At 42.7% G+C, this 26,290-nt stretch overlaps 1 protein-coding gene across 39 annotated transcripts in view; it reads right to left on the reverse strand.

Annotated features, from left to right (window-relative positions):
• Window positions 1-1,754: 1,754 nt before the first annotated feature.
• Window positions 1,755-26,290, reverse strand: part of ARVCF (ARVCF delta catenin family member) — a 245,958-nt gene continuing 221,422 nt past the window's right edge. For 34 of the 39 annotated variants that reach the window (XM_072936289.1, XM_072936282.1, XM_072936285.1 and 31 more), the window contains 9 exons: window positions 20,560-20,687; window positions 19,480-19,630; window positions 17,931-18,123; window positions 16,654-16,765; window positions 15,979-16,069; window positions 14,869-14,922; window positions 10,216-10,307; window positions 8,283-8,396; window positions 1,755-6,913 (listed from right to left, as the gene is read on the reverse strand). In XM_072936289.1, the coding sequence (XP_072792390.1) occupies window positions 8,295-8,396; window positions 10,216-10,307; window positions 14,869-14,922; window positions 15,979-16,069; window positions 16,654-16,765; window positions 17,931-18,123; window positions 19,480-19,630; window positions 20,560-20,687 (923 nt within the window). In that variant the 3' untranslated portion in view covers window positions 1,755-6,913; window positions 8,283-8,294. The remainder of the gene's footprint in view (window positions 6,914-8,282; window positions 8,397-10,215; window positions 10,308-14,868; window positions 14,923-15,978; window positions 16,070-16,653; window positions 16,766-17,930; window positions 18,124-19,479; window positions 19,631-20,559; window positions 20,688-26,290) is intronic. The other 5 variants (XM_072936302.1, XM_030285450.4, XM_030285452.4 and 2 more) reach the window with 1 other exon arrangement.

The raw sequence follows: 26,290 nt of genomic DNA on the forward strand, positions 1-26,290 counted from the left end.
CTCCTCCAAGTGGCATGAGGAAGTGAAAAGCAGCTCACTGGAGAATTCTGAGCAAAGAGTCAAACACTAAATGCAGTGAATGGAACATACAGAAACCCCTACAAGAGCAACAAGAAGAGAGAAACCACTGAGATCCCAACTCTCCCACCCAAGGTGACACCAGCAGGACAGTGCTGTGTCCTTACTTGGCTGAGTAGTCAATCAGGGATCAGTTATAAGGTACCTTACAAGTAACAGCTATGACTGCTGTGCACACACACACGTCAAACAGAGTACCAGAGTTTCAGTCATTGCCTCTGTCTCTACAGTTCAGTTAATGACATTATAAAGCACCTTCCTGTTTCAAAAGATCCTCCATCAGCTTGTACCAGAACATGATCCTGCCACTGCTGTGCTTCAGAGACCTTCAAAGAAAGACACTGGGGAAGAGACCCTTGAGGACAGAATGTTACCTCAAGACACTGCTGAAACCTGAAACAGATGAGGGCTGTGGTATTTCTTGCCCACTGTTACCAGATTAACCTTTCACCTGTAGGACTCACCACTTCTGTTTGCCCAACCTGTGATAAGCCAGAAATGAAGTAATTTTGACAGCTATAAAATGTCAGTTGTAAAAACAACCTATTTGTTTTAGCTCAGCACCTTGCCTACAGCATCTGCTATCATTGCCATATTAGTGCATCCACAAAGGGAAAATACAGATTCCTCACTGCAGTGAAAGAATGACAATACCCAGCTGCAGGATGCTAAGTCTAGGAGCCCACATCTTTTCACAGCACTTGTGAAACTGTATTCTCCAGCTGCAAGAACAGATCCAGAAATGATTCTACAAAACACCTGGAGATGCATTTCAAACATCTGAAATAAGGAGGGAAGGTAAGCTGGAGATGACTTTCCAAGCTCTGCTTGCAAACATTTGCATGTAAATGAAACCATACAGTGCTGTGAATGGTACAATCAGGAATTCTCATATAGCAAACTCTATTACTGGCAATGATTCATCAACTTTTCACTCAGAAAACCTGACCTCCATTCTCTAAGACCTTGCAGAACATTCTGTGGAGATTTATCAGGTTTTGTCAGGCTTCATGAAGGCATAGCGGTGAATATGGTGTGTTTAGGTGTGCCAGTCACTGATTTCACAAACACAGATGAGGCAGTGCTCAAGAGAATGAATATCTGTTGTGACCTTAAATACACGGGTGACTCTTCATTATCCTAATTTTCTTCTATTCCACAGTACCAAATGTACATTATTTGGCACATCCTCAAAGTAACAATTTTTCATGTCAACCAAAACCTCATACATTGCTACAATTTGGTTTTCTTACATACATTTCAGAAATTTGCAACCTTTGTAAAGTTACATAGATTTTATGGCTCAATTGAGAAAGGTTAGTAACTTTCCAAATGGAAAAGCTATCAGCAAGGTCTGTGCTCACAGACATACTGGCCCTTGAACAGTGATGCAGATGTCTTTCCCACAGAAATATGCTTGCACATTAAAAAAGAAAAAAAACACCCCATGATCTACAGTCCAGGGTTATGCTACAACTCCAATATATGGCAACAAGTCAAAAATGTTCAGCTTCACTCATTTATAGGATATTTCAATTGCCTCTCATTACCACTGACACAGAGCATTGACCTGAGCTAGGGTTGAATAATCCCCTGCCACAGAAAACTCCTGCTGCAAAAGCCAAAGAATATTTGAGATACCTGATGTAACAAAAAGATAACCAATGGCACATGTATTCTTTCCAGGCATGGTTTATTGAAAACACACCAAACTGTTATCCTACATACCTGGTTTCTAACAAGCATTCTACTTGTCTGCATTATGGAAAGATCCTATCATAATAATAATACATTCTGTCACGGTAATATTTGTTCTATGAAAAGCATAATCCACCTTTTTTTTTTCCCTCTCCATACTTGTAAAATCAAACCATTCTAAGTGTTTCAATTTATAGTACAGTGTAAATACAATGCAAAATCCCACCAGTCTAATCTACAGAGAGAATGTTGAGCAGTTATTACAGAAAACACATTGTTGATTTTTTTAAAATTCTCCTACCATGAAAATTTTAAGGCACATGATAGTTACAAACACATTAGCTACTAATTACCAGTAAGCTTCTTAGTCTAGTTATTTTGTTTTTTTCTGAACAGAAAGAACCAGATTGGCAGGCCTTGTAGTATCTGCACTATCTTCCTCCTCACTTCAGATCATCCTACCCTGATGTCAAACTTTAAACAGAAACAAGTATCTTCCCCTTAAATGCACTAGGTTAGTTACTGTATCCGTAAATCAGAGATTTTCTCTGTCAAAGATAAGGAAACACCAGCTTTTAGGGGCATCATAAAGAAATTCTGCAAAAAACTACGTCTATATAAACACCTTCAAAAACTCCCCCCAACAGCACAAACCTGCTGGCTGAGGGTATTGGCACATTGTAGGTTTTACTGAGACAGCAGTCGCTCAGCAGATGAGGCTATAACCACTTTTATGTGCCCATTTGGCTTCTGAATCTTTGCTTACTTGAGGGTTTGACATGTGCACCTCTCTCACAGGTAGCTGAGCCTATGCTCAACCTTAAGGCAGGTAACAGAAGGTAACTCACCACCTTCAGTCTCATGGAACTGCTCTAGGAGTGAAAACTGCTTTGCCTAGCAGAAGGCGTTGCTGCTAGAAAGCATTACTGAAACTGCTCCTCAGAGCTGGCACGAACTAAGGAAACTGCTGTAACAGACATGCCACCCCTGGCTTTCTTCATGTGTCCCTGGAGCAAGTCAGTTCCAAGTCCCCAGGGGCATCTTGGCAACAGAGACCAGATTTGCTTCCCTGATAGAAGCACATTTGGAACCAGAAGGTCTGAGCATGTGAGAACAGATCTGGGATAGGCAGCAGTTATGCCAGAACAGAAGACAAAGAAGACTGGGACCTACGGCTGCCCATGCTGTTCCCTAGGAAGCATTTCAAGCTGACAACACACCTTGAGTTGTACGTATGGCTATACTGCTACTTAAATCCATGACAGAACCAAAATGTCCTATAGCCTTGCCTTTTTGCTCTCCTCCTTGGATTCTACAGACACACTGACTGACCTGGGAAGCCGTAAAGCACAACTGCTTGCAAACTTACTTGATGCTTCTCCAGGGGAGTTGGCACACAGTGTTTTTTCAACTTACACAGCTCAGTGAAAACACTTGGGAAATATGTGAGCCACCTTCCTGAGAAGAAGGTTCTACAGTAATCACATGCTGTCAGAAGTCTCCCTCTCCCGTGTTATCTCAGCCCTGACTGGGCCATCAAATTTCCTCCTCCTCTTTAACAGGAGTCTTGCAACATCATCACTTCCTTCCACAACCATCCCTCCCACTACAATTTCTACAGGCAGAAATCCCTTCTATCCCAGCCCCTTGCAGGCAGATTCCCCCGTTTTCACAGTGCAGTCAACAGTAAAAGAGGAGGTCACATACCTGAGCCCTAAAAAGCACTGCCTGCCTTTCAGCAGGAGACTCTAGACCCTACTGCAGCATTAGTCAACACACACTGCCACTTTCCCTTCTTTACATACAGTCCCTGCTGCCAAAATACAATTACGGGTTCATATACCCACATTCCAGAACAGCTCAAACAGCCAGTCACACTTGTGCCAACAAGGGGAGAGGTGAGGGCAGGGGTGGGCACACATCCCACCAGTGAGCCCCCGGCCACAGACAAAAAGGACATTAAATCACCAGACCCGGTTCAAGGTACGCTGCTTTGGACCTCAGCAGGTGGGCTGATAATACAAGGTGATAGTCTCACATACAAGTCATGCCCCAATCTGTTTTCTTTCCTCACAATCCAAACAATAGTTGAGAAGAAAAAACCCCACAGCAATGCTGAGGATGGGTTATTGCTACATACTTGGGAATTAGTTGTCAATGTAAGGCATGGGAAGGGTAGGGGTTTGGTGTATGATTCCCAGGGGAAGCCTTGGCCCATCAGTTTGGTATCCAACTTCCTGACATACCATTCTCTGATTTTCTGCAGCAATAAACCATGTTGTCAGCTCACAACTCTGCTGGCTGCTGTAACACCCCCAGGAAAACAGTTTACTATGATAACCTGGCCAGCCACTGCCATCTAACCTGATAGGTTCAGGGTGCAGTGTAAATAACAAAAAATACTTCTGGGAGAAGTGAGATGGGGTCTGACTCTGCTTCTCAAATATCCTTAGTGTTTTTAGCCCATTAATGAAACAGATGAATGTAGACTCCAATCCAGATTCTTAAGTGTCCCTGTAGTGTCCCAATAAGAGCCATGGGATAGCTAGGATTGGAAGTCATGACCATAATTGGCCCCAGTCACTTCACTTGCTCCTTCCTGTGGTTTTCTCTGTTAACTTCTTGCTGGCTTTGAAATATCTGCACAATAACTAAACCACAAAGTCTTAGCAGAGACTCCTTTCAACAGTCAGGTCTTTATTTTAAGTGAACTTTTTCTCAGACTCCTTTGGTAAATATATGGTTTGAAGTAGATCAGGGACAGACTGACAGCATGGCCCTTCTCTTACACTGTTCTAGTCAGCTACAAAGCAGGTTCCATTGCTAATTACTGAACGTTTTTAAAAAAATCCTTTCATATACAAAAAGAATACACCAAGTACATAACCAAAAGTGATATAAAACTCTTCTGTGTAGCTTGGTTAAAAGGGTCTCCACGTATTGGCAGAACAAGTATGAAAAGAGCACCATTGATATAATATACAGTCAGACGATGTATCTGGTTTCATTGCCACACTTTATGTCTACACAGAGAGACACTGCCCCGACACAGATAGTCACAGGTGCCTCTCTTTGCTTCCCTTGATCCGCTGAGCATCTTTGGCCCAATAGGACTCTCATGCAGGTGAAAAAACAAATCTTTGCTATGTTGATTTGCTCCAAGCAACTTCACCTTCCCCAGGATCCAGAAGTGACACTGCAACGTATGTGGAAGATGAGGGTCAAAAAGGGAGGGTGCGAAACAGCACACGTATCATCCAAATCACTGACAGCTTCTGGCATCAGTCTTTTTCCCTGAATCAACAAATGCTTCCCTCTCCTGCAAACTACTTTACATGGTTTTGTTAACCTATTCTCTGCACAACAATATATATATATAGATATATAGACTTTTTTATTTATTTATATATATGTATTCATGTCAAATTTTTAATATACTTCAAGAAGATACAAAGCTCTTGGTACTTGCCTTTTTTTTAAGTTTTTAAATTTTTTTTTTACAAAAAATGTAATGGTTACTATTACAGTAATATTTTGGGGAGCTGAGATTGTTGGATACTTCCCCTTTTTAGTTACAAAAGGAATGGCAGGCACTGAAAACCGCAAATGATGTTTGCTAGACTCAAGAATGTGCTTTCCAGTCACACCGTTATTAGGAGCTTGTTTAAAACTAAATGTGGCAATCAAAGAACAGTGGCAACCAAGTAAAATCAGCAAAAGTACTCTCATGCTGATACTGAGACATTTGTTTCCTATTCTCATCTGCTGCCCTCCCTTGACCAATGCCTGGAGAAAATCAGTGATCTGAAATCATTTAGTTCCCGGCATTTCCAGATACCACATTTGCAGAGTACGTTCTCTTGAGGTAAACATTCCCCTACAGAAGGCAGGCCTTGGCATCCTGGAGGAGAGCTGCTGCACACGGGTTGATTTTCACGCCACACGAAATATGCAATCTCAAAACAAAAGCAAAGGAACGCAGAAACCATGACAATAATTTTAGAATGCCAAACCGGCTCCCTTTGTGGCATTTTTCATTAGGATCTATAACCCAAAGCAAACATGGATCCAACATTGAAAAATTTACCATCAAACGTAAGTGACAGACCCATCTCAAATTTATAGTGTGTTCAAAATGAATCATCCCACAAAAAAGCTATTTCCTTCAATGTTTTAACAGCTATGGCAAAAGTAGTTCATCATCAATGCAACAATGATACATTTAACATGTAAAAGCTCCTTATTGCAATCTTTGAGAACATGAAAATAAAAAGCCAGCCAACTCCATTTCCCAGCACGTATTTCTGAACCAGGGACACTGAAACCTTCCATAAACTGCTTTTCATTATGTAGAAATAAAAACAGAGACATTACAGAATTCAAAAGGCAGAAGTATTGTACACCAGATTATAATGATAATATAGCACTGTGATTGATATAGCTTACTCTAAAAGCAGATTATACAGCTTGCATCAATTTTGTCATCCACTCTCCAGTTCATTTAACTAGCGTTTAACAGTTTTTGTTCTGCATTTTCTCCCTTCATTGAAATCCAATAAACCCACTCAACATTTCCGCACCTTCTGTGGGAATAATAAAGAAAACGGAAACATTTCTCAGAAAACCTTCAAAAATGTTGAGTCACAGTTCAAAAGAAATCCCCCCAAACAAAAACCAAAACAATGAACCCCAAACCAGGAAAGTGCTATTCTCCTCATGGCTACACCTACGGTATCATTTCAAATACCCCGCAGTTCCTCTCTCGCTGTGAAGCTCCGCATGATGTGCGCTTCTCCAACTTGGCACCATCCACACGTAAGAGTCACCTAAGAATGCAGCCAGCTACATGGAAGTTTGGATTCTCTTTTCTTGCTTTTCTTCTTGCAGGAGTGGGAGGGAGGGAGGGGGAGGTGGTGGCTGTTTCTGGTGGGAATGTCAGGGAGTTAAGCAGCAGAGTGTCTCGCTGTAAGGCATCGTGCTCCGGGCGATGGCACTCGGGTGGGTTCGCTCCCCACGCCCTCCTGGGACCTGCAGCCCTCCCAGTCTGAATGGCAGTGGTGACTGATGAGATCCTCTGGGTCGATTCAATGTTTGTTTCTCCCCCCTCAATTAAAAAAAATGTGGTTGGACTTTAGCCCTGCAAAATAAAGTCAGAACTGATTAGTACCAGTCATTAGCATGGCCTAGGTGATCTCCATCACCTTGTGGTAGGAAAGTGACTAAAAATGTCAACCTATGCCAACACATGGGTTCCTTGAAGGGCATGTCTGGGAGAAAACAACTCCAAAGAGAGACAGACTTCATTTTTCAAAGTCAGGACCCCACCTGTAGGGCTCCACTGCTCAGAGCAGAGTGCAGGAGTGAGGCAGGCACCACAGGCACACTGATGGCTAGTCCTGTGCCTGAGCCACCATGGCTGATCACGCAGTGCTGAGAGCCATGGGAGGCCAGTGGTGCCAGGATCTGCCCTGTGACAGCTCAGAATGCTGAAAGCCTCCTCTGGGCAGGTGCTTCCAACCAGAAACAGAAACCATCTGCTAACACCTTGCATTTCTACTACACTGAAAGGAAGGAGAGTAAAAATTATCAAGCACCCCTACCCAAAAACATATAGGAGTTTTCTCTCCCACTAATGAAAGGGATTTCCATGTAGAATTATGGGGGTGGATGACAGTTCATTGTTTGGAATTTGGGCCTTTAAAGTCTCTTGCCCACTCTGATGGGAAAGCTGCTCAGTGCCTTCGTGACAGTCACTGAAATTTTCCTTTAGTCATAGCCAGGGGCTCAACACCTGCTGTTCCAAACACAGCATCCTCTGACAGTGCCAGAAGGTATCACCGGGGTAACTCAAGCAAGACAGCAGGACACAGATTAGCAGTGGAAGGAGCGAAGAAAGGCCGGTGACATTACTGAGGAACTTGGCACATGGCAAAGGCGGACAACTAGAACACAACAAAAAGGCATCTTTCTTTAGTGACACACAATAATGAAAAAAAGAAAAGTGGGAGTTGTGGGTCACTGTTTATTGTGCACCAATATAATTTCTCCTTGCAAAATAACTTGTGTATAGTCAGCAGCTTTCCTGCTGTAACTCGTGGGAACCTTAGGGGACATCCAAAAATAGTCAAGGGTATGTTTTTTCTTGAGTCTCAGGCTAATCCTTATAATGAGCATTGAATGAGAAAAATGGTTGGAAGCAGGAACACACTACTTAAATTCATTCCCATGGCCTAACAGCAGAAATATTTCACATTTCAGCTGACAACTAATCATTCACAATATTAATTTTCTGCCTCGTTATTTGACAGGTTATTTTTAATCAAACAGTGGTGTTTGACTGCATTTCATTAAAGACACACTGAATAGTATAAACACCACTTTTTCTTCCAAATGTGCTTTCATCTATCTGTAAGTTAGCAGTTAGATTTTAAGAGATCCCACAGCTATACAGATCATGCACAAGAGAAAGTTATTCACTAGCCCCAATTACCATTAAAAGGACCTACCATGCATGCAAATTAGACCCAGGAGTCAACAGGCTGGGGTTTAATGTCACGGGCATCCACCAGATTCACCGAAGCCCTGTTACTCCTGTTAATGTTTTTCCTATTTGTGTCATTCTGCAGCACAGGGTGAGGAGTTAAAGCAAAACAGAGCGGATTAATCAAACAAAACCACCAAACAAGTCAGCTTAAAGTAGCACAAGGGAAAATTAGTGGTAGAGGAAGAAACAAGATCAGCAAAGGCACAATACTGACAAAAGCATCTGCAACAGCCAAAAGGCCACAGTTCCATGGATTCCCAGCCTCCCTTGAGCTTTCACACAGCTCACGAGCCACAACCCCCACAGCCACATTTCTGTGTACAATAGCCTGGATTCTGGCTACCCCCAGGTGCTCAGAACCCATAGCACAGGCTATGGGTCACACACTGTTGAGGTGAAATGTTTTTTCTCTCCTTCTCTAAAAGCAAAGCAGCCACTTGCTGAACTCTGTCTGTGCTTCACTTCGGTCATACACTGAAGTTAGGGCTGTTTGATGTGATTTAAGGGTTGCATTGGACCACTTTAATGAATTTTGAGTAGAAAAAATAACAAATACTTGGTAATTTTCCTACCTTATCCTATTTTCATTAAAAAGACATTTTTTGCCAAGCTCCTATTGATCAACATTCTTAAATAATTTACTGCATCCATTCCTGCTGCATCCTTGCAAAAAATGTACTAAGAACTGTGATGAGGGAACTAGGAGTTTATTTGACTGATACTAGCTCAAGCAGGACCATCTCTTGCCAATTGGAGGAGAGGGACACATAGTAGTACTTCAGTAATCAGCTTAAAAAAAGTCCAGGCAGATTGAAGCCACTCTCTGGGGTGTACCTTCCTGGAAAGGCAGAACACAGCAGGAGAAGCCTGACTAGGCAAGTTAAAACAGACAAGTTGGTGCAGTCTTCCTGGTCTACCATCTATGGAAGTATTTTTACCCAAATCTTGTTTTTTTTTATTTCCCTGTTCAATGATGGTGGGCTTGCCTTTCAGCTGACTGAATTTTAACTGTTTCTCCTCAACACGAATCACCTGGATTGTCTGGTATTAGCAACAATGTACTGAAGGTTATCAAGGACAGCCCTGCAGGCTAGCAATAGTGTCTCCTACCACCGACTCTTATTTCAATGAATCCTCATTTTCCTTCTTGAAATTACTCCCTCAGAGGAAAACCCAAGCTTGTGTTAAGGCCAGGGACAACTGGTGGCCACAACATTAACAGACCTTTTACTCTGAAAAAAACCAGAAGTGCAACAGAAATTACACAGAGCCTACTGAGCCACACTTGCACACAGCTCATAATACAAAAAGCCTCATAAAGTAAGAATTTTTTTAAAATAGGAAGTAGTCTAAATTTCTATTTAGAAGACACACACATAACTGTGCATGTCTCTTCACTCTCCATCTCCCTGGCCCATGGCCCTGGTCCACCATCATCAGGACTGTGGAGAAGTGTTGTAGAAACGAGTACTATTCGTCACACTGCTGGACATGGACACACAAGATCACACCTATTTCTCATGGTGAAGACAATAAAGCAGCATGACAATCTGAAGAGACTTGTCAGAACAAAGTCTGAGCACAGTTACACAGTTCAGGGCCAGGGAATGCTGCCTGGACAAGGGCAAGAGTACAGACACTTCCTATCTTTACAACCTCATCCATTTACAAGAGTATAGCAACTACTGCACTTGCTCCTGCACTGGAAAGCAGCATTTTGTTTTTATTTCCAGTTAGCCAAGTGCTAGATTAAAAGATAATGTCTTCATGTGAAATAAAAAAAGGCCCTTTATACAGCCCCCTGGTGAGTGACTACGCTGTGTTTCTGGCTGAGGACACTGGACTCCTTTCTTCCCAAGGCACTAACTAGCACTCAGAAGTAAGAGGGAGCTCACTTTTAAAGGCTCCTTCTCAGAAGCGTCTCCTATGTTATCAATGGTCTTGTACTTGCGCTCCTTGTCTCGGTGGTCGATGGTGGAATATCCATCTGAGGAGAAAACACAACAGTCAGGCATGAAGCAAAAACAAGAGCAGAAACAGAGCTGATGCAAGCAGAATTCTTCAGCAAAGGAAAAAGAAAAAAAACCACCACAACCCAAAGATGCTGGCAGCCTGCTTCTCATGTGCTCCAGCTCTGAAATTTCATTTTTACTAGCTAAAAACAAACAGAGAAGCCTTCTTTTTATAGCACTGCCAGATGCTGGCACTCATTAGCAAGCAGCACTGTTTTCATCCTAGACTGCTGCACTTTTTAGTGTGCCCAAGGAAAGGAGCAAGTTGTCATCTCATGCCCTGTGGCTAATGAGCTCCACATTCAGCCCAAATCCTGTGTTCCTTGCTTAGTAGCCTGATTAATTGGCTGTGTTCATTCTCTGAATGCTCTGCAGCCTGTTCCCACTTTTCCTGAGCCTGACTACTAGCAGGATATGACAATAATTTGGAAGAGTCCCCATCAGAGCACTGAGAAAAAGGGCCTGTCGAGTTGGAAGAAATCTCAATGCAAACCCTGATGTGCTTGGGCTGTCTTTCATTATGAAGCAGCACCTGTTGGTGCTTTTCCTCCTGACAACTAAGGAACAGCATGAAAGCATGATGAACACAAGGAAGAAAACTGTGAGAGGGTTTTACAGAGAAATAGCTATAATCCTTCAGAACCTTTGCTTTGAATCATTGTCAGACAATGCAAAACTTAATTTATTTTTGTGATGTATCAAATTTCCCCCATTATCAGTGACAAATAGATCCTTGCCTGCTCTGCTTTGACAGCATTGTAATCTGGAGTAAATGAGACCCGAATTTATACCTCCCTGTAGACTTTTGTTTTCCCCTACGTAATTGAGTGATCATTAATGTTTTCTTGTCCTGACAAACTGTGTTTTTAGAATGCCATGAAAAGTTTTACATCAACTGTCAAAATGCCTCTCTCTTGGTTTATTACTTGCCTGTTACAGGCTATTAAGTAAAAGTGAGTGATGTATTTGTGGGCTTCTCGTGGCACTGTTTGCCCACATGACAACTGCATGAAGTGCCAGGCCAGACTGAGAAAAACTGCAGTGTTCTGTGTGCCTGAAACCCAAGTGCACACAGACCAGCAAACAAGCACCTGAGGTAGGATGTATTTCTGACATCAAGGGCAGTAAGAGATATTTAACCACGCTGACCAAAAATAACTAAAGAATTCTGGAGCTATACATGTAGTTCACAGATCATAAAGCATAATTTGCTACACAGCACTTAACTTACAATTAGTTGTTGACAATCAAGATGCCTGACATTCTTACCTATTCCTTTTGAACAAAAAAAGTAAAAAACCAGCTGCATCCAGCGACCCAGTCAGCATTTGTAGAGAATGCACGACTGATAATTCTCTTTCAAATGACAGGCACGAACACTGCTAGTAGGCTATGTCCTAATCTACAGATTCGTCATTTAGTTAGGACAAAATACTTCACAAATGTATGTATTGAGTGATGGAAAAACAGAAAATCAAACTTGCAGCAACTGGGTGGTAGCTTTTTACAATCTCATGGTAACTGTACTCACAAGGATGTAATGGATCACTTTGCGTTTTTGTAGTGTCATCATTACAGATGATTGACAAACACTTCCTAAAGGAATTGTCAAGACACAATGGAAACCTTTAAACTACCCCAGAAAGCAACAGCCACTAAGTGAAGGATGGCAGCTGTGATACTTCCCAGGGAGCAAGATCATTAGTAAACTCTAATAATAAAAAATAAAAAACCAAAACATATCTTTAATACTACAAAAAAATTAAAACTCCCACACTTAGCCAGGACACATCAGCAAGAGGAAAATCCCAGTTTTGCACCAACAGTAATCTGACAACAAAGAACACTCAAGAACTTTGCTCTTTGCATCTGAACTCCAGCATATTTTGTATTTTGTCCTGTGGGCCCCTGGCCTGCATGCAGACTAGCACCTGCAAGTCACGTGTCCAAAACCCACACACTGTGTGTGCTATGCCTCTGTCAAGATAAGCAGCAGCAGAGATAGGAAGTTCATGATTTGATCAAATAAAATGAGAAATACCTTGAAAGAGGCGAAGTAATACCTCACTGCCCTGAGAACCACAGCTCTGCAAGAGGTTAGAAATACTGCTTCTCCCATGTTTCAGATTCAATCAATTAATTGCTTCTGTGGCATAAAGATCTATACATATATTGCTGCTCCAAGGTGGAAATACATTATTTTGACTTAACACAATCCCTTGTATAGCCAAAAGTTACTTTGGAATTTTGTCAACAGAGGAATGCCCCATCCTTGGCTTGTTTACTCTTCTCTCTCAGCATCCTGCCTGCTGTTGTCTCTATTGCTTCTCTATCTCCCCCTCACTCTACAGCAACACTTTTACGTAATTACAAATTACAGGACCAAATACATGCCTGCCAGTGTCAGTCCATCTGTGCCCTCACACAGCTCTCAACTTAAAAAAGATCAAACCTCTAAACCCATCAAAAAGCAGGAGGAGAAAGGAAAAGTCATGCCTGAAGACGAGCATGGAGGACAATGGCATTTGAACTCTGTGTCTCTGGTCTGAACAATTTCACCTCCCAAGCACTCCTGTCTGAGTGCCTGCAGGTTAACTAAGGCACACACAGAGTTCTGGAGGACTTGGCACACACTGGAGATCACTGTTCTGCTGCCCCTGCAGACAGCTCTGGGGCAGGGCCCCAGGCACACGGTGATAATGGCACTGCTGCTCTCCAGCCTGCCTGGAGCTGGGGATGCCTGACAGACCTGATCATCCCATGGTGAGTTCTAATATGGGGTTTCTTCATCTCCCAGCACATCCACACCCTTCCCAGGCTGTTCCATGCCCCAGACAGCAGGGGTCTGACTGCTGCTAGCTGATGGGGAACGTATCCTGCTGCCTCCCCAATGAGAGCAGAGTTATTTCCTCTGTTGAGAAGGATGCCCCCTACAGCAATAGGAAAGAAGCTGAGACAGCAACAGCAGTTTTCTTTTTGTGATCTTGAAGCAGAGCCAATGTGGGTTAATAGGAAAAGCCCTGGCACCAGGACAGTCTAAACACTGGTGAGAAGAACCCACAGAGGAGGGGCAGAAGGTGGGGGTGCTCTGGAACCATCAGTCCCATATATATGTACTCTGCAGGGGATGAACACTGGGCTGGAAGGACCAGTTCATTCCAGAGTGGAAAAAGAACAAAAACTCCAGAACACAAAAGTCCATTATGAAGTTGAAATCTGAAAATATAGTCTAGAGCAGCCTTCTCAGATTAATATGCCCAAAAGACAAAAAACATGCAGCATTTGGAAGATACTGAAGAAAAGAGATGAAATGTTGTTATTCCAGTTCCCTGGAATTAAGGATAGTAAACTGGATAAATTAAGTTAGTCTCTTTTCAGCTGACCTCTGAAATAGCACAAAGTCATAGTCATATTGGAAGTAAAAAGCACTCAAGAGCTGGGATCAGGAAAACTTGACAGATCTCATCTTCTAAAGCTGATAAAAAGACTGGAGAACAGCATGGCCTAGAGAATCTGCCTGATGCTGTACATATGCTGTAAATTTGCATTTTGTTTTGTACTCAGGGCTGTACCAGTAACTCCTGAGAGCATAAGGCAGCAATTAATACTGAGACTATAAACAATCAGCACTGCCCATTCTGCAGCACCTGCCAGCGCACAGCTATTCCTGCCAGGCAATCCTCTCTGAAGAGATTTCGTTCCATTGTGAGAACAAATGTTTCAGTGTTCCCTAAGGCAAAATACATATGGACAGTTGATTCATGGCAGGTGGCATCTCATTTTTCCAAGAATACAAAAGGTAATAGATACCTGTTCTTTTACTTTCTGAACATGCTTGGCTTTTTCTTGGATCTAAGTTGCTATTTTATTCAGCCACAGTCACTAACAGCAGTGTACCAAATTGTTTGCTCTGGAGGCATTCACATAGGTGCATTTAAATAGGTGCAAATTCTCAAGAGACCGCACAGCACCTTTATCACCTTAGTAAAGGGAAAAAAACCCTCTAAAAAGTTTAGCACTACAGAGCTTATCAGTCTCAAAAGCATCACTGATAGTCAGTGGCTCTTCTTAGTCTACAGGAAAAGCCAGGCTCATTTAGATGCAGGTAAATAGAAAGTAGAGTCATGAATATCACACACACTAACCTATTTTTGAGTTTACCTACAAAAACAAAGGCAGAACAGATTTAAACACAAGCAATACATGGAAGCAGATTTTCAGCTCTTTCTGAATCCCAGAGACTTCCAGATCTGTAATAGGGAATGCAGCTACCTCAGGACCAAAGAGCAGAATGAAAGCTGGGTCAGTGTACCTCCATTATAAGCATAAAGTAGTGGGAGAGATTGGTGTGCACACTCCACATGTATACAAAGAAAAAAAAAGATGACAACCAATATTTGTGAGGTAATGTTCTGTTTTAAATGTCAGCTTTATCCATCTGAAATAATATCTCCTAGAGAAATAGCTGAACTTTCCTGTGAGTGACAGTGTGCTCTATTGGAACAGACAGAGAGTTTGATCTACGACTGAATTTACCTGGGCCAAGTTCATCCATAGGTATCATATCACGACTCCCGGACTTCTCATTATCTAGAAAACAGAAGCATTGGAACAACCTGAGGTACATTTGCTTTTCTCAAAATCTGGTAGTTTTGAATTAGTTACAAAACCAGAGAGGTCGATAAAGTACTGAATGCAGAGATTATTGTAAAAAAAAAATCCCAAACTATTCAATTGTTATCCATTCAGAAAGGGAAGTCTGAATTAAATTCTCCAGATAGGACATGTAATCCATGTATTTTCTGCTTTGGCACTGTAATACAGGGCTTTCTCTCTCCAACAGAAACTACAGTTCTTCTTTGGACTAACTACCACGATTAACAAGCTTCTCTTTGGTCTCTCCAGAATAAAAGAGAAGGAAAATAAGTAAGGGTGCAGCTTCTCATGGCACACAAGCTGATCCAGCAACCTGCTGAGCCAACAGAAAACTAATCCACAATGAAAATAAGTGTCTTGTCACATCAGCCAGCTAACCCAAATCATTCTCTGTCTGCATAATGTGCCAGGTTTGATCAAAGACAGGGAAGGTGGAAACAGGCAGGGCAGTGTGGGGCTGTTGTTTCTGCAGTAACACCAGAGAAAGTGCACCAGGCAAATCCTGCTTTTACCAACCAGAGCCAAGCTCAGAGACACAGCAATCATGGTGAAATCAAAGCTGGTGCTACACTGGTGTTGGTGTGGCTGTGCCTCACGAAAAAGCACAGACAGGATTAGCTGGAGCTTGAATAAGCTCATATGCAATAAAAAAGCCCTGCACGGTAGAGGAAGAGACTGTGCCAAAATGGGCACATGTATTTAAAAAAGGGAAAGACCCCAGTACAGAGTAGGGGTAAGGTCAACCCCACTTGCAGGAAGATTTAACTGATAACATTGCATCCAAGTTGAGAAAACAGTATCAGTAGTGTACATTTGTAAGGGAAGAAATTCTATCCATCTCCAGGTAATAGGGAGTGATTATTTTGAAACTGTGGGGTAAAAATCACATATGAATAATAAACTTTTACTCCCTTGTGCTGTAACACAGCCACACCAAATCCAGAAAACCAGTAAAGCACTATATGACAAGTGATAAAGATAAGAACTGACCTTGACTTTTATCCACCAGAGGCAAAGTGCTGTCGTCATAGCCAGACCTGCCAGCAGTACCTTTGGAGCCCTTTGGAGCTGCAGAAACAGACTACAAGACAAAAACCACACAAACACCACACAATATTGCTACTCATGGAAACTGAACAATAAAAATAAATGAACCAAGAGCATAGAGAGAGATTATGGAATGTGCTTAAGCTGCCTTTCTGTTGATAATATGGAACTGGACTACTTTTTATTTTCACATAGATTTGATGGAGGAGTTTTCTCCCTGTTTTCTCAATGGCAGCACTGTTGCCCTGTGAAAGGAGCAGAAGCCTTACACAAGGAAAGGTGAGGAGGCTGCATGTCAAGCAGAGGTGGCTGCCCTAGGCTGCTGTAGAGAACATTCCAAAGGAGACACAACTAAGACAAGACATGCTAATTCTTCCACCAGTAAATCTGGGCATTTGGGCTCTACAGGACTCCCCAGACCTCAAGAGCTACATTCCATAGACCACAGCAGAGCCCAGCCAGCAACTCTATGCAGGACAGTGTGACTGAGCAGGGGACAATCCACTGTGCTCTCACCTGGAAGAACAGAAGTGAAAACGAAGCTCCACAGACCGCAAGATTGGCCTAAGTAAGGACATCTCCACTCAGTTATTTCCAGAACTTGTTTAAGATCTTTACCTGAAAGTGTGACTTGTTCCATCCATCCTTCTGAAGGGCGTTTCGTAGTTCTTTATAGCTCCAGATCATCTGAAGAATGTGAGATGCTGCTTTTGTTTCTCTGGGAGACTGGCTGATTTGCAAGATAAAATTACAGTTTAAGTATCAAGCAATGTCCGACTATTTGTATGTTAATACCTTATATGCCACACAGCTATTATTTCAACCTATAAGTAATGGGATATATGTGAAATCATTCAGTGATTCTTCTCAATATCTACAGCTATTTTCTGACAAAAACAGGAATTGAAATGTTATGAATTTTGCACATTTCTGTGTTTTCACATGTATTGCTGGACAAGCACTGTCAGTTCAGGTCAGAGGCCATGGTGACACTTCTGTCTTGTAGCTGTCATTAAAAAGAACAGATAGATTCCATTCTCCTTGGATTTATACATGGGAAAAAAAAACCCAAACCAAAAATATGTTCTAAGTCACTTTTCAAACCTTCATCCCAATGTGTATTTATTCCTCACAATTCAGTGAAGTTGCTCCATGGTTTAAAATACCGTACACAGTAATTTCCGTCAGCAAAAAAAGTAAGCTGTTTTTAAATTGAAAATGGAATTTTATCTATTCCTTACTAAGTCAGTACATAGACACCTTTTATAACATAAAACAGGCCTAGATTTTTCGTGGCTCTCATATTTTATAACAATACAACCCAAGAAGGCTGCTTCAGCCACTCTCCCAGAAGTTTGCAGCAAACACACCCACAACATCTAACTACATGAACTACACAAAACCAAGTTTCCTCTATAGCAGTCAGAACAGAGTTTTTAAATGGAAGAAAATTTGTCACTTCAAATTACCACCATCAGCCCTTTGGCCAGAACAATTACCACACATCATTAACCATTTCACTTGAAAGAAACAGATTTCATCACTGGCATTCCAGCAGTGGAACACTGCCACAGAAAAAAGGCCTTCCAAACTAAAACCAAACATCATGGTTCCACTGCAAATGCTGCCTGGTAAATGTATATATGGTACTAAGATGACTGTGACAAGAAGAGAGCACATCTTAACACGACTGAAGTGACTCATCAATTAACCTTTTTCATCAAGTACCTTTTAGAGCTGCTGGCTGATTTTACTTTGTTATATTACCTGTTGAAATTACAGCTCTGAAAGGCTGGCATGCTCCAATACTTTCACAAAGCAAAACCTGCTGTTCATAGTGACATCTTCATGTTTGCAAGGAGTTCTCATGCATTTTGCTTTCAACTGTCACTTACCTTGACTTGCTGATAGCTACCAGCTTCTGAATGCCCTGTGTCTGGATCAGAGACCTTGCATTTTCTGAGCTGTCAGTAATGATTTCATGGATGGTATTCAACACTGCAACCACTGTGTCCTCTTCCAGGTTCTTTGCAGATCTCTGCTGCCTGCTGGGCAAATTTCTTACCAGCTCACCCATGGCATAACTACCTAGATAAGGGGAAGAGATACCATTAGGGAGCCCTAATAATAATTTCAGCTCCCCACCCTGAATGATAGAAGTCAATGGTATTTGCTATATCAAAAAAAACCCTTATAATGCATGTGTTTTAAACCACAAGACTGTAACTTCACCGGGTATTTATCATTCATGCATTATTTCAAGGCCATTGACAGCTGATAAAGCTAAGATTAAGTCCTTCATCATGGATTCTGAAAGGTATTGAGGAGAGAAAAAAGGCATTTTTACCGAGAATTTTACAGCCAACATTTATCATATTTTGCAAAGCCTGAAGCAAAAAAAGCATCCAGTAGCTGCTAATGCCAGGTATTCATGCTAATACACGCACATGGTTTACTCAACTTAGCCTTGTAATAGGCCTTCTGGGGCAAGGTGTGCAGCCATACATTTATTAACCTTCTCCAACAAAGGTAAGAAAGTGTTTCCTCCTGGGTGCAGTTAGCCTTCTCCATGTATAGTAGTCGAGAAAAAACAGGGAATCTGGAATTTAGCATTCCCAGGTATCCATCTGTACCATTTGCCTGGCTACACCACTGAACTATTAAAATGAGAACCTGACATATTAAGGTAGAATCCCACTTTACTTTTGCCAGTATGAACTTCAATAATGGCTCTAAACATGTCACCAGTACTTCCCGTCCTGACAAGGTTAGAGTTTAAACAAGTAACTTAGTAAAATACAGAAGTCATCTAGAGGAAATCTCATCTCAGCTGAATCTTTCAAGATTCCAGCTTATGGGCAGGTGGATGTTATTTACCACTTTAGATAGGAGCTAGAGCAGTGCTGAACACCAGCTTCAAGAATATCAAGTTGTTTAGTGTCCAGCTTCTACAAGTACCCACCAGGCAAAAGGATGAGAAAGGAAGAAGGAAGCAAAGAAACCAAAGGTACAACTAGAGCTCCCTGCACTTCCCCAGGTTAGCTCAGCTTGACAGAGGCCACATTCCCACTCTAACTGGAGTAGCAGGCAGGCCTAAGGAGCAACATCTATTAGCACAAGTCCCATACCAGCCAGAGCTAAGGAAAAGACAAGAAACCTCTTAACCCATCCAGCCCTCTGCACATCTACACACACTTCTCTCCTGCTAAAGTGTACACCTAATGGTACTCCCAAGTTAGAGATCTCCTTCAAGCCACAGCTTGTTTGAGTGAGCTGGAAATACATTCTGAGCTGACAGCTCCCCACTTGGCAGCTACAGCGCAACCCCAGATCGCATGGATGGAAACTGCAGAGAGAACAAATCCCCAGCACAAGGGAAAGAAAACATGAGGTCTCTCAAGGGTCTCCTAGATGCCAGGCTGGTTAGAGAAGTTCAGAAGATACCTATGAGATCTTTATTGCGACGATCCATGGAAAGGTTTCTCAGGGCGATGGACACAGCCCTCACGACCTTGTCCGAGTCGGACTGGAGCAGCTCCACGAGCACCGGCAGCCCCCTCTCCTTCCGCACCGTCGCACGGATGTACGTGGACCACTGGTTGGGACACACAAGGGGAAAGAAACAACATCAATTATTGTGAGTTCATACACCAGCTCTCTCCTTGCCCCTGGCATTTCCTTCAGTGCTGTAATCCATTTTTTTCACTGCAAAGACCACTTAGGTTGTGCGTGCTGATCCCATTGCCTTAATCCTTCATTCAAGTTCACCAAGAACCAAGGAAGAAAGCGTGCATGAGTTAATGCTACAGCTTCTGGGGAAAGAGGGCAGGAACAGAAGGAAGGAGCATCATCTGCTGGCATCTGTTCTGTACACACCTCTGAGTGGAAACACATCCCTCTGGATTAGGAAAAAAGAGGTCACTTGGAAGAAACAGTAAAGCATCTAAAGTATCTTATCTTCCTCCTCCTCCTCCAATTTCATGGTTTTATTCTGTTTCATGACTGTTTTTCAAACAAGCCTGTATTATTTAAAATAAGCTGCACTCAAGGCAGCTGTGCAACACTACCCTGCCAACCCTCAGGCTGCTATCAGTCCCACTTTGCTGAACGGTTCTAGAAGTGATCAGACAAATCTTTGAGAGAGCTGCCTTACCAGCACTGGGGATACTTCACAGAGGGTATTAGGGGACACTCTGGAGTGCAGTTTCCTCAGCAAACTGTCAATCCAACAAATTAAGTATTCAGAACACATAACTATCTAATACCAGGTTTTTCTGAATGGACAAAGCAATGCTTAAGGGCTGAAGTGGTGGCACTGAGCATAGTTCTACTACATAAACATCAGCAGCCCAGAAGACATAAAACATCTTCAATAAGAAAATGGAAGTGATTTCCTTGACATTCCCACCTCCTTTCTTTTTAAAGGAGATACAAATGTACAAAGTAACAGCGCACCTACAATGGGACATACCCTTATTCTTTACTTACACAAAGGAAACAAAAAAGAATGAAGACTGCACTCACTGTCCAGTTGCCAGCACTAAGGTTCTGCAAAGCTCCTGCTGCAGCTTCAAGAGTGTTGAAGTTCTGACTTTCAGTAAGGATGGAGAGGTATAGTCGGACCACATCTGGCTGGTACAGTAATTCAAAGCCTGCAGGTGGGGCAAGAGAACAGAAATAAGAGAAGCAGAGAACACAATGTACAAACACATGCCCCTATTTAATAACATAAGAGAACAATCAAGTGAAAGCTGTGACAACACAGAAAGAAGAGCTTCTGCCATGTCCAAGACATTCTATCCACAGTTGTTGGAAATGGTGGAGACAGCAACTCATGCAGAGAAATGTTCACCTGGGTTGCAGGTCACTTTGCTTAAGGTCAACAATTCTTTCTGGAATCTGTGCTATGCTATAAACTGCACAGCATGCAGGTAATGACAAGGTGACAAGAGACAATTTTTGCCTGCAACAATTATTACTTTGCATCTCTAGACTGGGCTGCAAATTCACCTTGCACTCCTGTCCTTGTTCAAATCTCTCTCAATACTTTTAGAGACACAAAGAGCAGGGCCAGAGTGAGCCACACCACCCTGTCAGCCATTCCCTGCACACACCTAGGGGACAGAAGGAAGAGGCAGGATGTCAAAGTGACCAGAACCCCCAGGTGTTGAGTGGCAAGGAGGAACACTGACTCTAGTTCAAATATTCAGCACAGAAACACGCTGGCATTGTCTCACACTGGGAGACTGTGACAGGCACATCTGTTCACTGCAGATCCCCAGAGTCACTGTATCAGCTGTGCAGTTTCAGCATGACAGGAAGAGCTATTCCCAGCTCTGCCAAGGATTTCCTTTCGTGATGCTGAAAAACTGACAGTGCCATCATGTCCTGACTTCCTCATCCACAGAATTAGGATTTATGCATCTACCCATCTTAAAAGACTCTTAGGCAAGAACTCCATCACTCCAAATTGCTGAACAATTTGAAGCAATTTTTATCTATCTTCCTTCACTAAGTGTAGCATGACACATTGCATCAATAAGGGTAGAGTATGCCAAGCATCTGCTTATAGGACAGCTCAGACAAACTGTACCAAAGTGCTGTTCAGGTTATGTGAACAAAAAACTAAACCCCTAAATTGCCTTGGTTGGTGCACAAGGACTAGCATGCTCTGGTCAGCGTGACTCCTCTGCAATCACTGTAGCAGGTCTGGTGGCCTTTGGAATGTTTGCAGTAAGTAAGCATTAGGTAATGCAGCAAGCATTACCTAGGAGAAGATTTCTAAAAAAAACATGACATCAAAGAAAGCATAAAGGTGTGAAGAAGCCTGGGCAAAGAAGCAATTTCAAGCTTGTTTTGAGCAAAATCATTTTTATTATTTGTACACATGAAAAGAATATTCTTCACACAACAAGATGCTGTCCTAGAATTATAGCACAATTCAAAGCAAGTTTTCCACTAGTAAGACAGGAAACCTCCAAACACAAATCACTTCCTCTCTTCAGCACTTTCTCTTCAAAATCACCCACCTCTCATCTCTCATACACACATCACAGATCATCATATTTTAGACAACTTCAAGCAATGCTGTCCTATCAATTTTTTTTCTTCCATGTTGCTAAAGGTTTCCTGAAATAAAAGCCTTGTTTTTAAATGAAAGTATTTCTCCATATCCTTCATATGGCTGTACAGCTTTTTGAGTCAAGATCTCAGAACTCAGCCCTCTAAACCCTGTAACATTGATAACACTATCAATGAACACAAGTGTGTTAACCCCCTGGCTGTAGAGCAGGTACTGAAAGCAAGCAAAAACCATCAGCCAAGGTTTGTTCCATACCAAAAATCCAATCTATGCATGAGGATCCATGTACTGGTTCATACTTTCCATGCTCAGCTTCTCATGTACATCCCAGCACACCCGGATCCTTCTCCAGTGACCGGATACTGAACCTGCTCCATGTCTGTGCCTCGTTTTAATGCCACCACTTTCCTGCTACACATGACACCCTACAGATATGTGCAAGCTGCAACAGATGGCAACCCCCAAAGGCATCCTGCCAATCCATACCACTGACTTCCCTCTTCTTGAGTGTTCTCCCCTTGCACTGGGATCATTGCCCTCTGTATTGAATGCTGAGGAAAAACTGTCATTACTTAAGCCATGAAGCATGAACAGTTGTACAGCTTTTCTCCATTCCTTGAATAAGTCTGTGATTATCTGACTCCAATACGACCTTCATATCACCCTTTTCCCCTGCCACTTTGCAAGGTGAATTGGCAACCGGAGAACTTCTCAAGAAAAAACACTGCTGATAAGCGCCTGGTGTTCCTTTCCTGGACACTAATACTTAAAAATCTCTTAGGATAGTCTACTGGAATTTTGACACTTTTATCTTTTAAGGACGCTTTGCTGAAATGTAAATCAGATCAGCAGAAGAGTGAAGGCAGGTTCATTAACAGATAATATTCATATAGAACATTTTCTGCTTCTATATCTGAGCTCAGTCTTGCCTGTGGTTCAACAGGATGCAATTGTTCAGCCAGTCTTCTGTTTAGAAGTACTCAGTTGTAATTTTGGCACACTTGGAAATAACCCCACAGTTACTCTGTCCTGTTATTTAAATGCAGTCTGTGACGTGCCCTTTCTGTCAGTCTGTATGTTCCTTTTTGACTGGACACACTTCCTTCCTCAGCACCTTGCTGTGTGTGAATGCTGAGAGGCTCCAACCCCCTCACCTCTGCTCCCCTCCTGTGGCCACAGCTGCATTCCAGTCACGCACCTCTCACCCACTCTCTGTCATTACCTCTCTCCATGCATGAAAGCATCTCCTTTTTCCTACTTACTAGCATAAGAGCATCTCAAAAATGCCTTCGCCTTCTCTCTTCAATAATGCACAGCATTTTCTCTACCAACCACCAGTACTCTTCCTGCTTTGGGGCCTAACTCCTTTGCAGGTGGTGGATGATTCCCACCTCACTCCACACCCTCCCCTTTTCAACTACATTTATGCCTCTGCCCTACTGGCATCTGTCTCACACAGAGCCAGCGAGTGCTACTTACCATACACACCTCTGTCCTGCCTCCTGCCTCCCCTGCTCTCTCCCAGCACTGCAGTTCTGGGCCAGCCTGGGTATGCTAGGGAAAAACAGCAGCAGTTTCTCAAGCCAAGTACCAAGAATTCCCCTCATGGAGGCTGCTCATTAGCAGGGATGAGAAACTAATAACGAGAAAGTTCCTGCTACACTGGAGGGTTTTCCCTCTCTGACAGCAAGCTGACACTTTTCATAAGCATTATAGTGTCTTAAAAAGAAACAAACAAGTTTTAGATTTTCTCCATCTGCCTCCTGTCCTAATGAATCCAGCTCTGCTATTTATAGGATGCAATTTGTCTGAATTATTATGAATTTCCTTCCAGTGTTGCATGAAGGCCATGTACATTTTTCCATGAAGCAGTTCAAGCACGTTCCTGGGAAGCACAGCTGGTCTCACCTCCATTAAGCACTTGCTTCTTTTCAAAACTGATTTCCTTAATTTCAATATCATCTTAATTATTTTTTCAGGTAATGCTGCTTTTATGCAATATACAACTAACTCCTTACACCCATTTAAAAATGGATAGAAGAAATGAGAAAAGAGGGTCATTAGTGATAGAGAATACATCAAACAATAAAAACATCCACTATTTTTCTTTTTTCTTTAAAAAGCTGTTTTAATTATAGCCCAGATTTAGCACTGCCCTTAAAAAGATAATCTTCCTGGAATAAATGAGATTTTTCCATTGGCTATGGACTTGTGCTGAGTTGCAATCTACACTGTTTCCTCCTGGAAAAGCATGAAGATAAGTAATTTATTGCTTCTTTCACTGCAGAAAGCAAAGTAAATAAGTTCACTGTATTAGTTTTTGGCTTCCAAAGAAACGGCTTGGACACTCATGTCACTGTGAGCATCAGACCTTTTGCAGTGTTTAAGCATTCCCCCAGCTAACAACAAGAAGAATGTGTCACAGAAGACTTTCTTCCATATTAGAGTCATCTTCAACACACTGCAGTCTCATCTTTCTGAGAAATAGGAAGATGAGCTTTTCTGCAGCAGAGTTGCTCAGAATTGGCAAACAGGACTAGTTCTGTGTGAAGTTCACATTACCAGGATGTGGCAAGTAGATTATTTGCCCACAGAACAGTGACAGCACAGACAGCAATTTGAATTCTGAATGGAAAACACCTGAGGAATTAGCTGGGGCTGATTAGCCATCTCCATCCCTTCGGCCCTCAGTCCCCGTGCTGAGAATGATGCAGCAGCTCCTGGATTATCTCCTCCACAAAACTATTTGCTTTCATCTTGGCAATGCTGATCCTGTGCCTATACTTAGCTACATTCTGGCAATAACATAAGATACTGCACCAGGTGCCTATCTCTGATACACTCGCTTAATCCCAAATTCAGATAACTCTCTTTGGAACAAGGCTGCCAAATCTATTCCCCTTCACCACCCATTCCATTTAGGATTTACTCTCCCACCACAGGCATGGGAAATTATACACATGTGGATGCTGGACTGCTGAGGAATCTCCTGCTGCTGAGCAGAAATACACTACTTAATTTTCTATCCACACAAAACCTCTGGACTGATGCTTAAAACAACTGCCAAATTTCATAGGAAGCTGGAAGGGTGCTGGTAACACTGTAAAAAAAATTTGAGCAACTCCTAAACTGTGTGTGTGTGTGTGTGTGTGTGTAATCACTGAAGTGAACTCTGATAGCACACTCCTACTGTGTGCAGACCCATTTCCCACTTTGTGCACTTTGTTCCCCGACAGAGGAAGGTGCAGCAGCACCCGGACTCCTTTTGGGCTGCCGGCACTACCGCAGTGGGTGCACCCCCAGCCCACAGCCCCGGGGGCTGCCGGCACTGGGAGCTCTGGGGCCGCTGCGCTCGCCCCGAGCTGCGCTTGCAGCGCCGGCAGATGGAGCGAGAGGAGCCCGGACCGCACCTCCTCCGCAAGGTCACCTGGAAACACTGCACAGTGAAAAAGCATCGCCCTCAGCAACCAGGAGGCTATCAGCCAAAAACAAAAGGAAAAATAAAAAAAGAGAGTAAACAGCCATGACAGTAAAAGAAATGAACACTCAGAATCTGCAGGAAAGAAAAGCTCCGCAGCCCTTGGACTCCTGCCCTCTGCTGACAGCCGGCCGGTACCTTCAGCACAGCCTGTGCAGCCATTGTCTGCAAGGTCTAAACCAGGGCTCAGAAGTATTTGCTACAAAAATGTTTTCAGAACACTTCAGCAGTAGATCCTGCAGTTCAACTCTCCCCTTCCAGGAACCCCTCACCCCACAGCGGGGTTTTACAGCAGACTACATAAAAAGCCCCATAGAAGGCTGGGGGAGGCAGCTGGTTACTTTTGTAAAAACAGTAATCAGATCCCTAAAAAACCCGACCCATCAGCTCCCTTCCATCTGTACGCTGTGCTTCAGCACCCAGAGCACAGAACAGCTTGAATGCCAACATAAACTCGCAAGATTCTTCTAATTGAAAGGCTTAGCAGTAGCGTGAACGCAGCCAGCTCCAGCAGAGCCAAACGCTTGGCATAACTGCCTGAGAATGCAGCTCGATGCAGATACATGCAGAATACTGAGTGTCACACAGCAGAGGCACAGCAAACTCTGCAACGAATGAAGATGAAGTAATGGGTGGAAAGTTCTGAGCAGTCCCTGTGGCTTTCACTTCAAGGTGCAGCACAAGTCAGGACAGGT

Source organism: Taeniopygia guttata, chromosome 15, assembly GCF_048771995.1.
Source record: "Taeniopygia guttata chromosome 15, bTaeGut7.mat, whole genome shotgun sequence".
Classification (NCBI taxonomy): Eukaryota; Metazoa; Chordata; class Aves; order Passeriformes; family Estrildidae; genus Taeniopygia; species Taeniopygia guttata.